The 21,714-nt window shown below is 34.8% G+C and overlaps 1 protein-coding gene across 1 annotated transcript in view; it reads left to right on the top strand.

Annotated features, from left to right (window-relative positions):
• LOC145669990 (pH-sensitive chloride channel 2-like) overlaps positions 1-21,714 on the top strand; it is an 84,791-nt gene that overhangs the window by 48,137 nt on the left and 14,940 nt on the right. The window contains exons 2-3 of the mRNA XM_081738331.1: positions 10,441-10,444; positions 11,843-12,041. Of these exons, the coding sequence (XP_081594457.1) occupies positions 10,441-10,444; positions 11,843-12,041 (203 nt within the window). The remainder of the gene's footprint in view (positions 1-10,440; positions 10,445-11,842; positions 12,042-21,714) is intronic.

Below are 21,714 nucleotides of genomic sequence, written 5' to 3'. Positions count from 1 at the left end.
TCAAAATAATGAATTACCATTAACACGTAAACAGATAAAAGAGTTCAACCAATCCGAATCCTGTTCTTACTGTAAAGTAAAATATACACCAGAAAACCATAAAGTTAAACATCACGATCATATAACAGGAGAGTTTGTAGCAGCATTATGTAACAACTGTAATTTGAAAGTTAGAATACCTAAGTTCGTACCAGTGATTATACACAACTTATCCGGATATGACTCTCACTTGTTTATAAAAGAGCTAGGATGTAATAAAGAACAAATAGAATTAATACCTAATAACGAGCAACGCTACATATCATTCAGTAAAAAAGTTGGAACTATCAAATTAAAATTCGTAGATTCATTTAGATTTATGGCATGTAGTTTAGACAAATTATCATCAAACCTAACGAGAGAACAAATGGTGCACACACAACACTTCTATCCTGATGAAGAACAATTTAACCTTGTAACAAGAAAAGGTGTTTATCCGTACGATTATGTTAACAATTGGGATGGGTTTAGAGAAAGAAAATTAACACCAAAGGAAGCATTCTACAACAAGCTTAACAACACACATATAAGCGATGAGGATTATAAGCATGCAAAGAAAGTGTGGAAAACATTTAAAATTAAGAATCTCGGACAATACCATGACTTATATCTAAAAACCGATGTGTTGTTATTAGCAGATGTGTTTGAGAACTTTAGAGAAACATGTCTTAAAGCTTATGGTCTCGATCCAGCTTGGTATATGGCAGCACCAGGTTTAGCTTGGGATGCAATGTTAAAGATGACAACTATAAAACTAGAGTTATTAACTGATTACGATATGGTATTGATGATAGAAAAAGGTATAAGAGGCGGGATTAGTCAATGCTCAAAAAGATATGTGAAAGCAAACAATAAGTATATGGAAGATTACAATAAGAATAAAGAAGATTCTTACTTAATGTATCTAGATGCCAATAACTTGTATGGGTGGGCAATGAGTCAATATATGCCGTATAAGGGATTCAGATGGTTAAGTGAAGATGAGATAAGAGAAATAGATTTCACAAATATACCTGATGATTCTGATACTGGTTACATATTAGAAGTTGAATATCCTAAAGAATTGCATGACTATCACAAAGACTACCCATTAGCACCTCAAAACATGTGTCCACCTGGTTCAAAACAATCAAAACTCTTAACAACCCTATATGACAAAGAAAAATATGTAATTCACTATCGAAACCTAAAACAATGTCTTTCACTTGGATTAAAACTTAACAAGATACACCGAGTAATAGAGTTTGAACAATCAGATTGGTTAAAGAAATATATTGATTTAAACACGCAGATGAGAACTTGAGCAACAAATGACTTTGAAAAAGACTTTTATAAGCTCATGAACAATTCAGTTTTTGGAAAGACTATGGAAAATATTAGAAAGAGATGTAAACCTATAAAAATAGAATGTGATCCAACAAGAGTAGAAAAACTAATTGCTAAACCAAATTTTAAAGATAGAATTATTTACACTGAGAATCTATGTGCGATCATAATGAATAAAACAAAATTAACTTTCAATAAACCAATATATGTTGGAATGAGTATCTTAGATCTATCGAAATATTTAATGTACGACTTCCATTACAATGTGATGAAACCAAAATACCAAGACAAAATAGAAGTATGTTATACAGATACTGATAGCTATATATACCATATTCAAACAGAAGATGTGTACGAGGACATGAAAAACTACATTAATTACTTCGATACCAGTGACTACCCTAAAGATAACAAATATAAGATACCGCAAATCAATAAGAAAATACTTGGTAAAATGAAGGATGAGATTAAAGGCACAATCATAGAAGAGTTTGTGGGTTTAAGAAGTAAGATGTACAGTATAAAAGCACCTCAAATAGATTTAACAGATAAAGACTTTAAAGGTAAGTTCGATAAAGAAAAGTGTTGTAAGAAGGCTAAAGGTGTTAAGAAGAGTGTCGTGTATAAAGAACTGTCATTTAACGAGTATAAGGACTGTTTGATTAGCCAAAAAGAATATTATAAGAAGATGAATTTGATTAGAAGTTATAAGCACGATTTGTACAGTATAGAAGTAAATAAGTTAGCTTTAAGTTGCGTGGATGATAAGAGATGTGTTTTAAAGGATGGGGTCAATACCCTACCATGGGGACATTATAAGATAGAAGAAAAATGAAATATATATATACAATTCATTTATATAATAAATACCTAAACAAAACATAATAAAATTAGACTACTTTCGATATTATTGCACAACATGTAAATCAATTGCAACGCAAACTAAAAAAGATTGTACAAGTGACTTCTGCAGCTTTGGAAGATAAATGCGTAGAATAAGTTAGTTGTAGTTTTAGTTTTAGTTAGATGTAAGTTTTTATGATTTTAAATGTCATAAAAGCATGTGCGCAGTGCAATTACCCAATCTCGCTTTATGCTATCCTTCTGTGTTAAAGTACAATATAGTCAATGGCGGCTTCATAATTTTTTTTGGACAGTTAGGGGTGGAGGGGGAAAGTGGGCCAGAAGTTAGGTACCCAATCTACTCTGTACTACGCGAGTTTTCAAAATTATTTTTTTTTGGTTCATGTAGTATAATCATTAGTTCTTTTTCAAACCTAAATTAATGTGAAAGCTTTGAATAATCTAGTAGAAATTATATTTTGGGGAATAATATCTTTATTTATACATTATTTTATTAAGAGTCCCGTACATGGACATTTCAGGAGGATGAGTAATTATCATCTTAATGCTATACGAAAATATAGGCCCGCAATTTCACAGTTTTTGTAATTATCAACCAATCTAAATTTTTGGCCGAATAATTTAGACTCCCTTCATCCGTCTGGGATGCCCATATCCTACCAAGATCTGGTTTTATCCAGTTTTTGCTATTTTTCTTTCCCTTTATAATTTTCCGGCCACAAATCTCTCTGTTCTGATTGAACTATTTTCTAACGCTCTCGTATCGACGCGCGATAATCTTCATTCTATACTGGGACGAGTTTGAAGCCACAACATGTAACTTCGGCTCTTAGAAAATTTGGATTTCGGCAAGAAAACTAACCAGAATCCAGATAAAACTAGTTTTATATAAGAACTAAACAGTTGAAAGCCGAAGGGAGCCCTGAACCATTAAACTCGGAAGTGAGAATAGACTGAGAACCGTGAAGGAGGTTTTCTGTCTATGCTGCACAACACACGCAACGTTTACATTAACGAGTAGCTGTGGACAGAAATAGCATAAAAGTGCTTCGATTTTAGTGTTGAAAATCTTCAAGTTTTTTTGGTATATATATCAGTGATTTTAAAACATTTCAATCTCATTTTCACCACTCCCAAAGTCCAATTTAGGGTTGCGGCAACCTGTCGATCTATATATCTGGGTAGTGTATATATTTGTGTATGTAGTATACATTTAATTTTTTTTAACATGGCGGTACATGATTTCGTTATAGTTAAGGTGGTTATTACTATGGTAGTTTAAACGTAACAAAGGCGCTCTCATTTACTCCTGAATTGACTCAAGTTCAAACCAAAATGAGCTGAACGATTTTTCGTTAGAGTTCCTTTCCCTTCAGGAAAGGGACCCTTACTATAGCAGTTTTGATATGTCCTTTATAATATCTTGAAACTTGATTTATTTGTTAAAAGGGCTACTTGGCTCAAATCATTTCGTTTACCCATTTTTAGTTCATAGTCCGATTGGTGAAATTCAAAAATCTTGGTTAGTTCATATATAGTTGAGTGGTGTGATAATATGTATTAGTATGTACCAGTATTTGCTTTCTTAGGTATGTGGAATGCAATGTGCTTGTGCCTAATTGAGTATGTGGCTTTTAGGAGTAAGGTGTGAGTGAAAGTATGACATATTTATTGATGGACAGTGTATTGCTATTCGTTCATTTATCTCATTGGTCCGTCTTAATAAGTACGTTAATCCTTAGTAAATAATTCCATAGTAGCTCCGTACCGTAATTACCTAGTACATGGCTTTTATTTAACAATAATAGTGCAAAAACATGATTAGCAGTGCAAAGAATATTCAGTCGTGCATAGGTTATTTTCATACTACTAGCAGCACCGCGTTCGATTTTAGTATCATTCGCTGCTAGTATTTTGTTACACAAATACTTATAGTGATCTGGTTTAAACGAAATTGACACTTTCTTTACAATTAACTATAAACAAATATTAGTTTAAGTCCATAAAAATGGATTTCTAGATAACTCAAATCGCAGCCTACCTTTCTGGGAAAGAACGATCATTTATATAACTTCGTAATCAAAATATTAGTAATAATAAAATTCCCGTTCCCACCTAACTCGAAGTTTTGACAATATAGCATTGTTTTTTGTCGCCAGCTGAGTTTAAGAATTGTCTATCCGTAGCGTTCGGTGAGCAATTGCATTGTTGACAGTTTTCTGATATATAGTTGCATGCTATTCAGAACATTGATCTCTTATTGCATACAGAATAAATTCGGAGCCGTGAAGTGAATTATACCGTAGTTTGTTATGAAAGAAATTAATATTCAGTTCATATCTGATCACACGTGTTAATTAATTTATTATGGTAATTACTGGTTTTAATATAGTTTGTTAGACTGCTTTGAACAGTCTTGGGCTTATCGAGGAAGTATAGGGTGTCTATAAATAAATCGACGGCGTTAATAAAAGTAAATAAATAAATGAATAAGTGAGTAATGATAATATTATTAATATACAAATGTGTATTGTATAGGGTATGATTAAATAGGAGGACACCGATGTTTATATGTGCCCAGTGGTGAAGTTTGCTACAAAGTAGTGATTATATATATTATATATATAATTATAAATTTCTTAGTGCATTAATTATCATGTTAGGATCTTAATTCGGATTACCATCGGATATTTTTTGTTATATTAGAAATTCTAAATTAGGCAACTACACTGACTTTCCGGTAGTGCCTCACTCTCCGAAGTCAGAGCCGGAGTACAGTCAGAGGATAATTTCCCTAAAGCTATTTTCTGTTTGAAAATTTCCTTCAGGGCACGGATCTGGTGTTGCTTTTGTTTTTTCTACATGTTGAATTTTATTATCTACTATTTCTAATTTTGAGTTAACCGTAACCAATTTAACACCTGTTTCTTGTTTCAATTATTGTACAGATTGTTGGGCCACGTACCTCACCAGATCGATGTCTGCAAACGTTTGCTCCTTCAATTTAATTATTGACGAAGTAAAGTCTGAACACACATCGTCAATTTTATGATTAAAATACCTTGAATCGAGCTTCTGTTTCTCTTTTGTCTTCGCTCCATACTATCGAATCTTTGATTTATATCATGCCTCATTTCGGTATAATCTGTTCCATACTGTCAAGTTTTTCAATGTTACAATCCATTTTTGTTTTCTTTTCGTTCGTTGGTCGCTGTAATTCATTCATTGCTTGAAACAGTTGAACTATTTTTTCACGAGATACCGTGTTCGACGCCATACTTTTGTTTGTTGCCATGTTTTCGAAACAGGACGAAAATACACATACAATGTAAAATACTTACAACTAACAACACAATGTTTATGAACCATATACTAATCATAAGTAGGGAACTCTCACTTAATCCATCATTGACCAGACTTCAACTTTTAGTTTTAGCTTTCTTAAAAATTTAGTATTCATTTCATTTTTTTTACAAAAGAAGCAAAAACAACAGGACAGCCAACGACTATAATCACTTACTCGATAATAAATTATTTCTATCATTTACATTCTTATGACAAATTCAATATGTCCTTGACCTTAAATTTTGATACCTAGCAAATATATTCAGATCCGTTACCATGAAAAGAACCGTTTTCATTGTAACCATCTTTTCACGGTCGCCATTTCTGAAGAGAAAAAAGTCGTGAATGGGAAAAGAAGTTGCTATCTTGAACTGAAATTGTAATCTTGTGTAATCTAGTAATTTAACCAAAATATGTAAAATTAAAATAAATGAATTTTGGAATATTCTATCTTTAGATACTTGTTATACGATTTATTAATTCATATCGGACTTCCGAAGAAAAATTTCAAAGCAATTTTATGACCATTTCTGTAGTGGCAACTCCCAGTCACGACCCCTCTTCAGTTTTATTAGGAATAGGAAAAGAAAGAGTGCGAAATGAGAAGAAGAAAGTAGCAGTGAAAAGGGGAAGAGGAGGGAAAAGAAGAAACGTAGAAAATGTTACAGGAGAAGGGGTTAGTGGATAGTTTTGGAAATATGGTGAAGGAACTCAAATAGTTATTAAAAGGTGATTATTATTTGAAAGTTATTTGAGGATCAATTTCGAAGTGATCCGGAAGAGACATATGCTCCGTCATACGACCCTGACCTGGATCCAGGCAACTACGCAAGTAGGAGTTGCACCGACCCAGACCTGGTAGCGAGAAAGTTTTGAGTTGTTTGTCTATAGTTTCGAAATGTTGAATAATTTGTATCCTGTGTTTGAACTTCAGGAAGGAAGATCGAACATTCATCTGAATAAGCCCAGAAAAAGTAAAAGTGTATATTTTTCCATAAATAGAAGTTTTGGGATTTCTGAAAAAAACTGTCGTTATTTTGGCTCATCTTATTATTCTGAATTTTCTCACAGAGCTGATTTTGAGTAGTTTTGAATTAGTTATTCCTTGATGACCTCCGTCATGCACTAATATATGTGAGATGCTATTACACACGAACATTATCACAGTAAATCAATATTAAATACTACTACTTAAAAACTAAATTTACCATTCACTCGCGCACACTAATATACATACAGGACAGCGTATCGACATGGTTGAAAATAACGTAAAACAAACCATCAAACTACAATTTGGTGAACATTTATTACATCTATTATAGAATTAAACACAAATTATTATGAACATGCAATAAACATACATATAAAAATATAAATCTACATGTGAAATTGAACAATACCGTTGTAATGACATATCTATCTATCTATCCATATATATATATATAATTTCACTTAAATTTTTGGAACATATGGTACGAATTAAAAATATATTTATATTTTAGAAGATCATAACTGAATGAAGAAAAAACTATGTGGATATTTAAATGAGTCTTTTCTCATATATAAAGATTTTGAGTAAATTTAGGAGTCCTATCTCGTAGTTAGTGATGAGCGTTAATATCACAAGAAATTATATAAGCACCCTTTTCTGGTGTCCAAACATTTCACTTTTCTTTATTCCTTCTATAACACATGAAATTACGTTACTAATTGTAACCGATACATATTATGTCTGTAGATACACTTAGTACTACATTTCTCCCAGTTTTGGAAAACAAGGACAAAGTTTCGTCTCTACTATTACGGCGGCTATTTAATTTCTCTGGTCGTTCCAATTGATTAACTAGTTCCTTGACCAGGTTTCCATCACTTTCACCTTATACTTTTAAACAATCACCTTTATTGTTAAATTTCGCATACCTTATGAAAAAAATGAGAACAAGAATTTCTCAAGTCCAAAAGGATATTCGTCGTTGAGTTCACGATTACAGAGGTGGAAACTCTGGTTGAGTTTTAGGATTTGTATACGAGGGATGGAATCAAAATGTAATTATACAGTAGGATTTCAGTTTACTGGTTTGAGGATAGATTTAGTAATACATTAGCCTTACGTTGACCTGCCTTCCCATGCTACAAGCAGTTAGTATAATACAAATATTGTTAATTCTTACATAGGTTGTGCAACAGTGTCACACAGATTGAAAAGAATATTCAACACGCGGCGGTATTTTCTTACATTTACATTTTATGTGTTATCGGATATTTCGTGACCGTAGCAACAAAGAACTGTTAGGGTAAAGTACCGAGACCCTCTATTCATTTACTCGATTCAATATTATACATTTTACTTCAATATTATATTCACATTCCACACATATTCATATCTCAACATTTACGTATACTCATTAATTATTCAATCTTTTTAACTATTAACCTGAGAAATTGAATTTTAAGGTTGCAACACGTTACATTCAAGATCCGACCTATCGTACATATACAAATTAAACTAATCACCCACGCATAAGGGTAAAATTCAAATTTTCATGCATTGTACTTAAAATCATAGACATTCGAGTGCGAGGCAGACACGTGAACACATTATATATATATATATATATATATATATATATATATATATATATATATATATATATATATATATATATATATATATATCAATCTATGATTCGAATTGCTACTACTACTTTTGGACCCAAACAACTACGACAAAATTTACATTCAGGGTTACCAATGGAAACAAATACAGGAATTGCTAATAATTCGACGGAAGATTTTAAACGGATAATGATGAAAGGAACGAAAGCAAAATTTAATAGTAGACCGGACTATCGCTCGCTACTGCAGTCTGTCAATATGGTGGAAAACATAAACTTTATACTTTACATCAATGAATACCTCTACGATTCATGTCTCACGACGTCTCAGGTTCAAATGATACATTTCGAATGATTGATATTTATCTAGTTCGAAATTCAAGGGGGAAGGTTAAAATTTTAAAAAAGATCTCAAAGAATAGAATAGAGAAATAGATACAGAGAGAGAAAGAGGAAAAGCAGCGCGAAAGAAATAAGCTAGAACACTAAAACTACAAAGATAAGTGGTCGAATTTCAACATACAACAATCCACAGCCAAATATACTTTAAATGCCGAAAATGGTTGGCCTACTAAAATGCGTGGTCTAAAATAAGATTCTCCAAAGCAACAGCAAGTCCGTGGCCACAAGGGAATTTTCAAAATGACAAAAGCTTTAGGTAAATTGCCTTCATTGCTGTAATCCGGAGACTTTGGAGACTAGGACAGTGCCGGGAAGTCAGTGTAGTTTCCTAATTCTGAATTTCTAAAATAATAAAGAGAATATCTGACCCCTCATAAACTTTGAAGAGTTTCGACGAAAGTATGGAAAACTAGACTAAAGACAATAACAAGAAAGAATCTAAAAAGACTTGTCAAAAAAATTAAATAAATTGAATTTGGTACTAGTAAGTTGTCTGCCAAATCTTACTAGTGGCTCCCATACCGCAAGGGTGCCAGCCTTGAGGTGTCGTTTAATTTCAATCTCTACCAGGTTTAAAACTAAGGATAAAATGAGAATATTTGAAGGGCAGAGAGGATCTACATCTCGATACAGTATTACTAAAGTCTACTGTAATAGATTTAGTACATTAATTGATCCTGTCCATATCGTCAAACAATAATGAACGGGGTTCGGTCGGGTGACGTGAAAAAAATTCAGAGTTGCAGAGCAGTATAATATACGCAAACCAAATGTATATATTTAAAATGTAGCAATGCTGCAGACAGCTATTTTGTTACGTGATTAATTGCGAAATATCTGGGATCACTTAATATATAGCTATTTTTAACTATTGTCACAAAGGTTGATCAATTAATCGGTTATTTACTATGCAGTTATCGAGCCACTAAGTGAAAATACCATCCATCCTTTTTACGTATCGCACCACTCTCATATATGATCCTAACGTGATAATTAATGCACTAAAATTTTATTGTATATATAATCACTACTTTTTAGCAAACTTAACCACTGGGCACATGTACACATGGGCGTCCAACTATTTAATAATACTCTTTACAATACGCATTTATATATTAATAATATTATCATTACTTACTTATTCATTTATTTTTTACTTTTCTCTAGGACGTCGATTTATTTATAGACACCCTATACTTCCTCGATAAGCCGAAGACTGTTAAAAGCAGTCTAACTATATTAAAATCAGTAATTACCATAATAAATTAATTAACACGTGTGATACTATATGAACTGAATACGAATTTCTTTCGTAACAAAGTACGGTATAATTCACTTCACGGCTCCAAAATAATTCTATATGCAATGAGAGATCAATGTTCGAATAGCATGCAACTATATATCAGAAAACTGTCAACAATGCAATTGCTCACCGAACGCAACGGATAGAGAAATCGTAAACTCAGTTGGCGACAAAAAAATGCCATATAGACAAAACTTTGAGTTAAGTAGGAACGCGAAGTTTATTATTATTAATTAACACGTGTGATCCTATATAAACTGAATATGAATTTCTTTCGTAACAAACTACGGTATAATTCACTTCACGGCTCCGAAATAATTCTATATGCAATGAGAGATCAATGTTCTGAATAGCATGCAACTATATATCAGAAAACTGTCAACAATGCAATTGCTCACCGAACGCAACGGATAGTGAATTCGTAAATTCAGCCGGCGACAAAAAAACAATGTCATATAGACAAAACTTCGAGTTAAGTGGGAACGCGAAGTTTACTGTTATTAACATTTTGATTACGAAGTTATATAAATGATCGTGCTTTTCCAGAAAGGTAGGTTACGATTTGAGTTATCTAGGAATCCATTCTTATGGACCTAAATTAATATTTATTCATAGTTAATAGGAAAGAAAGGGTCAATTTCATATAAGCCAGATCACTAAATATTTGAATAACAGAATACTAGCAGCGAATGATACTAAATTTGAACGCGGTGGCGCTAGTAGTATGAAAATAACCTATGCACGACTGAATATTCTTTGTACTGGTAATCATGTTTTTGCACTATTATTGTTAAATATAAACCACGCATTAGGGAACTACTATGGAATTCTTCACAAATGATTAACGTATTTATTATGACTTACCAATGAGATGAATGAACAAACAACAATACACTGTCCATAAATAAATATGTCATACTTTCACTCACACCTTACTCCTAAAAATCCACATACTCAATTATTCTTTTCCAGAAAAGTGATTTGCGATGTGAGTTATCGAGAAATCCATTCTTATCGACCTAAACTGATATTTATACATAGGTAATTGTAAGGAAAGGGTCAATTTCATATAAACCAAGATGACCGCCATCACGATCACCATCACAATCCGATTTCCTTCTCGGCCTACTATGTTAGTACATGGTTGTTGTTCACTATTTTCCACGAACACGAATTTTACAAGTTGTGGTAAATGACTTATGGCCCACTCTTAATAATAAATTTCTTAGTGCAATAAATATCACATTAGGATCTTACATGAGAGTGGTACAACTATTTATCGCGACTTACTTTGCACACTGATAACAACTTCCCTAATACTCTATTAAACCTTGATAACTTCCATCTACTAACTTCACCGGTTGACCTTTTTGAAAGTCTTAGAGGTCTCCCATTTTCATTACCAGTGTTACAACCAAATATTTGTTACATGGTAGAAATTTTAGGTTTTTCTATTTTTACAACCATCTATTTTTGTCAATACCATTAATTGCGAAATTGTATGTAAAACTGATACAGTTCTCACAAATTCTATCACTAGTGTTACCGCCTAGCGTGGCTTATGCGGTCCTATATATGTCTGTTTATGTTGATAACCATTTATTTTAAACAATAGAATTAAAATATAAAAGTGTACACAAGAGTTTCTCCTTGAAGTTCTCTCCTGAGAGCCATAAACATGATAGGTAACAAAAAGACTTTGTATTATAAAATTATACAGTCTTGTTCAAAGGTCCTGGCGACTCAAGAATGTACCCTCACAACTGTACACAAAACAAATGGGTCTTAAATAGATAAAGAAGTTTGTATGTTTAGTTTGGTACATCTTTCGGTTGCTTTCTAGGGGGTACAAGATTTTTTGATCAAGACTATACCTAGGGACAAGTGAGTAATTCCTTCAAGGGAGAGAAATTTATACAGTGATCACATGGCTAACTTTATATTGCAGGAAACATATCAACAGTGCGATTCTGGATAATTATTGAGAGACAAATTTTTCCATATGTGTTGGATACTTACATTCCAAGTGGTCTTTTGGTAATCGTATCGTGGGTCAGCTTTCTTGTTCGACCAGATATTGTTCCTGGACGAATGGTGCTTCTCGTTACAACTTTACTTGCGCTTATAACCATGTTCGAGGCTTCGAGGTAAGACAAATATATATATCTCAACTTTTGAATTATTTGTTTAGGTATTGATTGTTCATATATTTGGTTCAAGAACGCAAATACACTGTTGTCAGTACGGATTGCAGCACTTAGAAGAAATGACGAGAATAAGTACAAACTTTGCTCTCGCGGCTTCTTGTGCCAAGGTATTGGCGAAAGTACAACTTTTCAGGGCACCAACCTAATATGATGCATTTGTGGAAGCAATGAACAAAGGGAATTCGTGCGTAGCCAGCGGACTACAGAGTGTAATCAAAAAACGGAATCCTGTCTACATGACACTAACATATTGTACACTATCTTTTATAGTGCTATAGTACAGAATGTCGTCGTTGGCTTTCTTCGAAAAGTTGTAGTGACGTTTGTGGGGAGTAGCCAGCTTGGTTACTCGTGGCACGCTGAGCGCAGTAGATGGTTGGTGGTGATTGACTATCCTCTTAACACACTCCCAGTGACGAGCAGGTCCAAGCGCGGGAAGCCAACGACGTTAAACCTCCTGGACTATAGGTCGACACTAAAGCACAGAAGCGAGTATGGACTTGCCTCCGTTGACGGGTCGACGAAGTCTGCTGAGCGCTGGACAAGCAGAACGGATTCGTTAGCTTCTGCTTCAATTGACTCAAGCTGTAATGGGTGTGTGAATACAGTAGCAGCTTTACGAAGTGGCAGGCGGTGCAGTTTCGAATATGCATTGCGCAAATTGGCGGGCAGGTACCAGAGATTCCCTTCGACAAAGAATTATCCTCCTTAGAGAATAAAATTTTCATCTCTGCGTTGAGAAAAAATGTATGTGGCGTACGTAAAATCGCACGTTACATTCGTAAATCATGTAGTTTTGGACTTAACGTACAGCAAATGTATAACCGAAAATGCATGTTTTATAATACTTTCTGTATAAGTGTTCTATCTGTATGTACTTTCCATATGAAACTATAAGCTGTCAGGATCTCACATGCAAATGGATGTATATAACATATGACTGAAGAATGCAACATAAGTATATGCATGTGATATACGGAAAGCTGTTAGATGTCAGACATCCTCCAACATCTAAAGACAGTGTGTATGTAGCATATGGATAGCGTATGCTCCATGCTGATTTCTGTAATGAGCTGGAGTATTCGTTATATTTGTATAATATAGCGCTGTTCGGAGAACAGATTTTTCTGTGTGGCAGCGATAAATTTCTCTTCTACATTGGTTTTTCAAATAATCATAAAGATACAAACCTAGCTGAATAAATTATTTTTATTTAAGTTAAAATAGTTTATGAAACATCTCTTTTCTCAGCCTTTCCGTTCTCGTTCAGTGGCGTAACTACAATAGAGCGAGTGGAGCAGTTGCTCAAGATCGCACAGTAAAAGAGTTCAAAGGACGAAAAAAAGAATACGGAAAACGGTTCCTTATGCAAAGAACGTTTGAAAACATTTCAAAAAGTATGCTACGACTAATAGTAGTTAATATCCAACAGCCGATACCGAGGCCGGATATAAGAATTTTTGAGGGGGCGCAGGTCTCAAAAATAAACTTGAGAAATTTTTCGATATTTCGTTCGCTAAATAAAAATGTGAACTGCAGTGCTTCATAATACGTATTTATCTCCGCCCTTGTGGAGGCGGTATTCAGGAAAGCCATGTTGCTCAACACGAGAGAATCCAGGATTACCATAATCTGGAAACATACATTATCTGCAATGAGTGGGGAACGCACACAGAATCTTCCTTTTTGAGAGAAATTTTAAAACTTTTTTCCTATTTTAGTACTCAAGGAGGGGCGCGAGGGCCGCGCGCCCCCTTTCTGTGTCACCCTGGTAATACCCAGACAATTGTCACTGCAATGTTTGTTTAGCTAGCTGCCTACTGAAAGTTTTGCATAATGGATCATTGCAATAAGCGCGCACCACCAAAAACAATTTGGGAGGTGATTCCTAACACCAAGATAAGACAAAAAGTATATACCATCCTGGGTGCACAAATGGTTGCTTTGGGAGTTATATGTTGCTGAAAACATGAAAAATGAACTTTAAACGTCCATAGCTCCAAAACTATAGAACCTACTGTAGTCAGGTCAAGACTTCACTTAGGAACTAATATGTGTACTATCCAAAAATACATGTTTCAGAATCCTAAGATACTCACGCAACAATTTTCTCAGGGAGAGCTTGGCTATGGGCATATAATTTGAAGTACTCACCAACTACCTCTGTGAAAGCTGTTGCGGAAGTACCGCTAGATTGTGAAACTCTGATATTTGGATAGGGAACATGTGTTTAAGCATTGGAGGTGAAAAGATGGTGTTTTTCTGCTCCACAGTAGGAGACGAAACAAGTAGGCAAAAGTGTTTTTTATGTGCAGTGCTATATACCATTCCAGTGTGCAACAGAAGGAACCGCATCAAAATCGAACAAACCGTTTAGAAGATATAGACAAAAAATTAGACCAGTTTTATCTATTTAAATACGTTGTGAGTGCTTTTTTATGTGGCGAGAGCAGGAAGAATTTTTAAAAAGTTAAAAATAAAAGATCAGCATTTCCTGCTGAAGCAACCTAGGACAAGTAAACGAACTCACTGGTGCGGCTCAACACTAGACAACATATGATCACATATTTTTGATAAGTCTGAACTTAGTATATTTTCAAAAACCTGAACTTAGAATTTTTCTCATGAGGAACAATGCAATACTAGATGGGCTATTTAACCAACTTTAGGACGCTATGGCGTGCAAACCGAAAGGACTAGGGACCTCATTTTTGGAGCTGTGTCCTCAACCCTCTTCCCTCAATCCCCTTTCCTATCTCTCTCTCTCCGGAAAATATATTCGAGCAAAAATGTGGTAGCCCTTGACCTTTGACCCCATTTTGGAAGAATCGGCGATTCCCTCCCCGACACCAGCGACATTTTTTATATTTTTCGATTTCCAGGATCAAAATTGTTACCCACCCTCGAACTTCCCACTCCCTGGAAATCTTACTCCCCTCACTTCCCCCTGATCGGGGAAGACCCTTAGTGTCCACACCAAGTATTAGTTTAATCGCGAAGAAACAAAACGTTTTGCTCATCGAGACTTTTCTGTTAGCTAGTACAGTACATATACTATTCATACCTTTTAAACAGTGACTCTTTCCTTACTAAACTATATCTATAAGGAGACAAGCTGAACGTGGAAAATGGTCATGTATAGATCGCTACCGGATACGCTAGCTAGGGATCAATCACCAGTCGTAAAAAATACCAAAGTTGATGAAAACACACAACAAAGAAAAAGAGGGAGAGATGAGATGGAGATGCCTGAATACTAGGCCAAAACAGCCAGAATGGAGGACCCGGGCGTTGACACAATTCTACAAATAGAACAGAAAATGATATACTTGGAAGGATTGCTCGACTGGAAAAAATATGTAGGGGCCATTTAGAAAAGCTCAAAAAAGAGTAACAGTCTGGGTCAAAGACCATTTACAACTTATAGGTAAGATCGAATAATTAGAAAAGTTGAATGATAAGATTCAGAGTAAATATGATGACCTGCAAAAAGACAAATTTATGACCGAAATTGAGCTAACGTCGGGAGCAAAGGGTAACCGAATAGAGGATAAAACCCTCGTAGAAGAATTAAAACAGAAGAATGAAAACTGGACAATGAGATTGAAGACTTCAGAGAAGAAAAGTAGAGATGAAACAAGACTGAGGCCAACAATATAAAAGGCTGGAGGCGGAAATAACAGAGATAACAGAAAATAGGAAGGAAATTAGGCAGCAACTTCAGGAAACGTCCAGAAAGTTAACGAAAACAGAAGAGGACTACGAATTTTTGAAAATGAAGCACGAAAACTTGAAAGAAGAATTGATCCAGACCCAGCAAACATTTGGTAGATCAGAAACCACCTGTGAAAAACGTCTTATCTTACAAGAAAAACGACACGAATTGGAAAACAAGAAAGGCACGAATACAGACATTGTAGTTAAATAGATACGTGTGCTTACAAAGAAGATAGAAGATGCACATGAAAAATAGAACAGGATGAAAACCTAACATGGACGGAAGTGGTCAAAAGAAGAAAGGTAACAGAAAGAGAGAAGAAAATGATGGTAGTCACATCAAGAACAGAACTGGCGTTGATAATTAGACCAAACGAGGGAGAGATCACAATCAAAGAGTAAGAAGACTGGCAGAGACAATAGACCCTAGGAAAGAACTAACAAATCACACGGATGAGAACCTTGTATTCCTGGAAACAGCTCCCAAGGAAAATTTGAATAAAATTGTCTTCAAAGAACAAATAGAGAAGGTTTTTGGAGTCGAAGAGACTAAGAAGCAAAATTCTTTAATGATAGTCTACGGCATGCCATCCGATATAAAAGAAAAAAGAAATTGTAGCTGCCATAATAGAACAGAATTTTGAAGAGAAAAAATGGAAGAGGCGAAGAAGATCAAAGCCAGATTTAGAGCAGGCAAGAAAGGACAAAAGAAATGTCATCTGGTGATTGAAGTAACGCCAGGTATAAGAAAGGTATTAGTAAACAAAGACAGAGTGAACGTGGACTATGAGTCACACAAAGTCAGATTTCATCGTACTGAGATGCCACACTGCTACGTTTGTTAGGATTTTGGCCATGTAATGAAGCATTGTGATGCTAAGGATAGAAAAGTGTGTAGATACTGTGGCTCGAAAAGACAATAGCGATTTGTGTGAAGGTAAGAATAAAAGCATATCCGTACCATGCAGACTGAGACATAAGGAATGTCAAACATCTAACACAGAAGAATGTGTATCGTACAGGATGGCACGAGAACGGATAATAAGCAAGATAAATTATGGATAAAAGAGCACAACTAAAAAATAAGAAACGCAACAAACCGCCTAGTAAGAAAAAAGTGATAAACAAAGATTAGAAGATTTTTTAAACAGAAAGAGAAAAACTTCTGCAACCAAGGACAAATATATTCAAACGGACATAAAAGAAGAAAAAATAAAAAGGTCAATTAGGACGACTAAATGGAAACGGAACCCGGAAGCTGAATAAAAGATACAGACAGCACACCAACTAAGAAAGGATATACGAAGAAGAAAACATTAATCTCATTCACGCAGGGAGAACAGAAATATGATTCCACCAAAAGAGGGAAAGATACAAGACAACACGATAACATCTACTGAAGAAGAAGATAAAACAATATTTAAAGAGCCAAAAATGTACCTCAATGCGAACCATCTATACACACTAGCCAAGCTTGAAGATAAAAACATACTGAAGGTAGCATTTAGACAACTAGTAAGAGATATCCACGAAGAAAGAAGAACGATTACACATCTGGTCTTAGAAAAAATAGATAGATTGGAATAAATAACGTTTGATCTACCAGCTAAGGGATGGATGGTGCTAGATCTAATACATGAAGTATACGAAAGAAAGGGCATCCACTGGGATCAGGAGAATGTATATAAACAATTGGTAAACGCGCATGGCAGGATTTGTTTCGATTATAGTAAAACGGGGATGGATGCCTACATTTATACCAAATAAGCATACACCGTAACAAAAATCAGAATAGCACAAAACAGCTCGACAAATCGAAAATAGCAACAATGTAATTAGGAAGGTTTATAAAAACAAACAACATAGATATCTTAGTCATACACGAGCCATACCTACACAACAACAAGTTAACAACTTTCTGTGTAAAAAGTAAAATCATATACGAAGGTAAAGAATCACAAGTAGCCACGGTAATAATGAAAAAGAACATTGAAGCTTTAAAACTTTCACAATATTGTGACAATTGGATAATCTGTATAGAAATAACGAAAGGAACAGATACCCTTTGGATACTTAATTCATATTTCCAGCATACCAAAGATATTGAAATATTTATAGGTAAACTTCAACAATTCATTTGGCAGAATCGTGAAAAAATATTATTTGTTCTAGAGCACCGCTTGGGGATCACCCTCTATAGATACAAGAGGAGAAATTATGGAAGACTTCATAGCCCAGAATGGATTAGTAATCGTAAATAGTGGAAACAAACCAAAGTTTGTGGGTTCCCGAGGAAAATCTTATGTTGATGTAACACTCTGTATCCCAAACTTAGTTGATAGGATTACACATTGGCATACATGGGATCGAAAGGCAACAAGCGATCACGAAATAATAACGTTTAACATTGAATTAATTAAGTCCAGTACGAATAAAGAAAAGCTAAACATTAAAAATATACATTGGGAAATTTTTGGAAAGGAGCTTACCCTACCACTATTGAACATAGATACAAGCAGTTACAAATTAGTACAAAAATAAATTGGCAATAGGGGCATCTACTCCTAAAACCACGAAAAAAGTAGGATACGGCGGTTTTTGGTCACCTAAATTGGAAAGAATAAGAAATATCTACAAGCAAAAAGAAAAAAGTTACCAAACCACCACAATTCCAAATTTGAAAGAGTATACTTAAAAAATTAAACACCAAATAAACATTCAAACTCCAAAAATTAGGTAATTAATTAGAAAAGAAACATTAAATAAATGAAGCAAAAGAAAATTTAAAAAAGAATTAAAACATTAAAATTATAGACAATAAATGTGGACTAAACCGACCTAAATAAAGGAACAAAATTATAAATAACTTCAAAGATAGTAATAATAACAACAATAATAACATTCAGACATAAATATACCAAAAATAGAAGTAGCTAGATAGTTAAAAGATACTAACCAAATACTAACAGCAACAGAATTTAATAAATACAAATAGCAAGCAGAGGTAGAAAATGATAGGGCAAATCTAAAAGAATTTAGTTAATTTTGATATGACTAGCAAAGAATTAGTATTAGATATGTTAGTGTCAAGATAAATGGTCAAGTACCTTGGAAATCGTATTAGACGATAGTTGAGTTTTTCATAGTTTTGTATTACAATGTGTTAGGGTCAAGCTTAAAGATTACGGTACTTTGGAAATTCAATAGTCAATAGTTGAGTTTTTGCATAGTTAATACTTTGTTCAATTTTTGTTTTGTTTGTTTCGTTTTTGTCTTTTTGTTTCTTGTTTGTGGTTTCCTTTCCCTCCCTTAATCCAAATCCCCTTTCACCTACTGCAAAATGCAAAACAAAATAAATTAAAGAAATAAAAGTGAATGATGATGACCCGTGCCGGTTTTAATTTTCAGATACCGGTTCTGAAAGACGGCCTGGGCCTAATAAAAAAGGCACACACTAGTTCTTAAGCGAAGTCTTGACTAGACTACGGTAGTTTCTATAGTTCTGAAGCTATGGACCTTAAAGTTCATTTTTTCATGGTTTCGTCAGGCTATAACTCCGAAAGGAAGCATTTGTGCACCCAGGTTGGTCTATACTTTTTGACTTACCTTGGTGTCAGGAATCACCTCCGAAACGTTGTCCCACTATAACGCACAACCTGAAATGCGTGGGATAATAGATCGATCCAAGGCGCAGTAAAACTAATTACGCCACAATTCTCGCTTCCTGTTGTTTCCAAAAATGTTTATCTCTTCATGCTTAAAAGACATTCTTCTTCCAGGGTAGAGAGGCTTAGAGTAGGGTGGAAATGTCACCAAGTGTTTATATATTCATCCTTATATGCTAACTGTGTTATGTGTGTTGTGAACGAATGATTGTCTAGTTTGACTTAGTATCGCCGATATATTTGTAATACGAAAAGAATAAAAACTATAATATCTATAGGAAATATATATATGTATTATGGCTGAGAGCGTATGTGGTTGTAATTCATATCCTCTGAAACCATATTCAATTCGAACACTGCGAACAAGTACTACTTGAGGTACAAAGATGACAGTGGAGGCATTAGACGCTATTGGAGTGAGCATAATTCGAAACGTGTAGAATGATTTTTCTTTGTACACAAAGCACACGAAGTATTTGTATTATTGTTTGACAGGGTATAATGGTCAGTCATATAAACATAAGTTACACCTTGCTCTTCAAAAAGGTTACAAAATACTCAATATACACGAAATATGAGAATTCGAAGTCACGGATACTGATGATGGGAATTCAGGTGGATTGTTCGAAACTTACGTGATTTTCTTCCTTCGGATGAATCAGGAAGCCTCTGGTTTTTCTGTTTATTGTAAACCTGAAGAAGGCGAAACAAAATATATCGACGAATATTATGCCCATGAAGGAATACAGTTGAATTATGATAATATTAGAACGAACCAGGGATTGAGGAAATGTGCAAAACTTTACCTCAATTCATTATATGGCAAATCGGGACAGCGCACTGATATGTCACATAGTGTAATCGCTAGTGATGAAGCCACGTTTCTGAGGTATTTAACAACAATATGAAATTCAAAGTGAGGTCCCAATTAATGACGATTATTTAATTATCACTTACACAAAAATTGAAATTGAAAATGTGTTTTTCACGTTTACATTTAGAGCATTCCAATGACTTTATTACTTCGTGGACTAGAATTAAACTATACGAACTACTGACGATTGTATGACCAGACAGAGCAATCTACTGTGACACAGACAGTATTATGTTTATACAGAAAAAGGATAGGGAGTCATTGTTACTACTTGGAAACTATTTGGGTGATCTAACAGATGAAATTCCAGAAGAGTGGAAATTTACAACATTTATCGGTTTAGGCGTTAACAACTATACTTATAGGCTAATTAATGACCAAGGGGATGTTCGTCATATACGCAAAATTAGGGGGATGGCACAAACTGATAGGAGTTGATAAAAGAATGTGACCCACTGTGACCCACCATCCACCGTGACCCACTGCGATCCACTCTGACCCACTGCGACCAACCAACCACCATGACTCAGTAAGATCCACACACTCACTCTGACCTACCGACCCACCCTGACCACTGTATCATAGACATTATCTTTTAAACACTGGTGAATTTGTCTACGTTTTACTTTCAAGGCGTCCATTTTCCTTTCTTTTTCATCTGTTTCTGTCTACTTCCCCTAGATGAGTGTATCTAACATGGGAACCGATCCAAGTGTAACTCTGACTTCGAGTCGAGACTATGGCCGTTGCATACCTTGTCCAAAAAGAACAACACGAAAAGGGATACATCCTCAATCTCAACCGTTGCGGAGATCTAAGTGTAAACAGTTAGAAATTGAGTTCCATACTATACAATACAAAGTCAGATTCCGAGTTAGATTTTTCGGAAACGATCGGGTAAGGAAACTCAGTGAATACATATCAAATTAGTGTTGGGAGCCCAGCACCTTTTGAATGCAAAATTTGTGTCCCCGGGACACTCGCAGAGTACCAGGCGGCGTCCAACTAAAAATTTGCAAAGGGAACCGGGGATAAAGTATCATATTGTATGAAAGCTATTGTGCAAAAGGGCAACTGTTCAAAATGTCAATACAACCTACATCAAATAATCTATGGCCACGTTTCTAAATCTGCTAAGTTCGCCGATCACGCGGGTTTTGCAATGGAATTCACGTCTACTCGTTCGCTAACCGATATTGGTGAGAACAAGACCTATCTATGCATGGGCTACAAAAACAGGTGTACCCACGCATATACAATATTCCATAACCACAAGAGACGACTTGCTTAGCCCACAATTTGTATGTTGTAACGTACCTACTACCTAACTACTTAGTCTTCTGTGTCATCACTTGGA

This window comes from Thermobia domestica, chromosome 14 (assembly GCF_964235325.1).
Source record: "Thermobia domestica chromosome 14, izTheDome1.hap1.1, whole genome shotgun sequence".
NCBI classification, from domain to species: domain Eukaryota; kingdom Metazoa; phylum Arthropoda; class Insecta; order Zygentoma; family Lepismatidae; genus Thermobia; species Thermobia domestica.
This window is presented reverse-complemented; position numbering and strand designations above follow the sequence as displayed.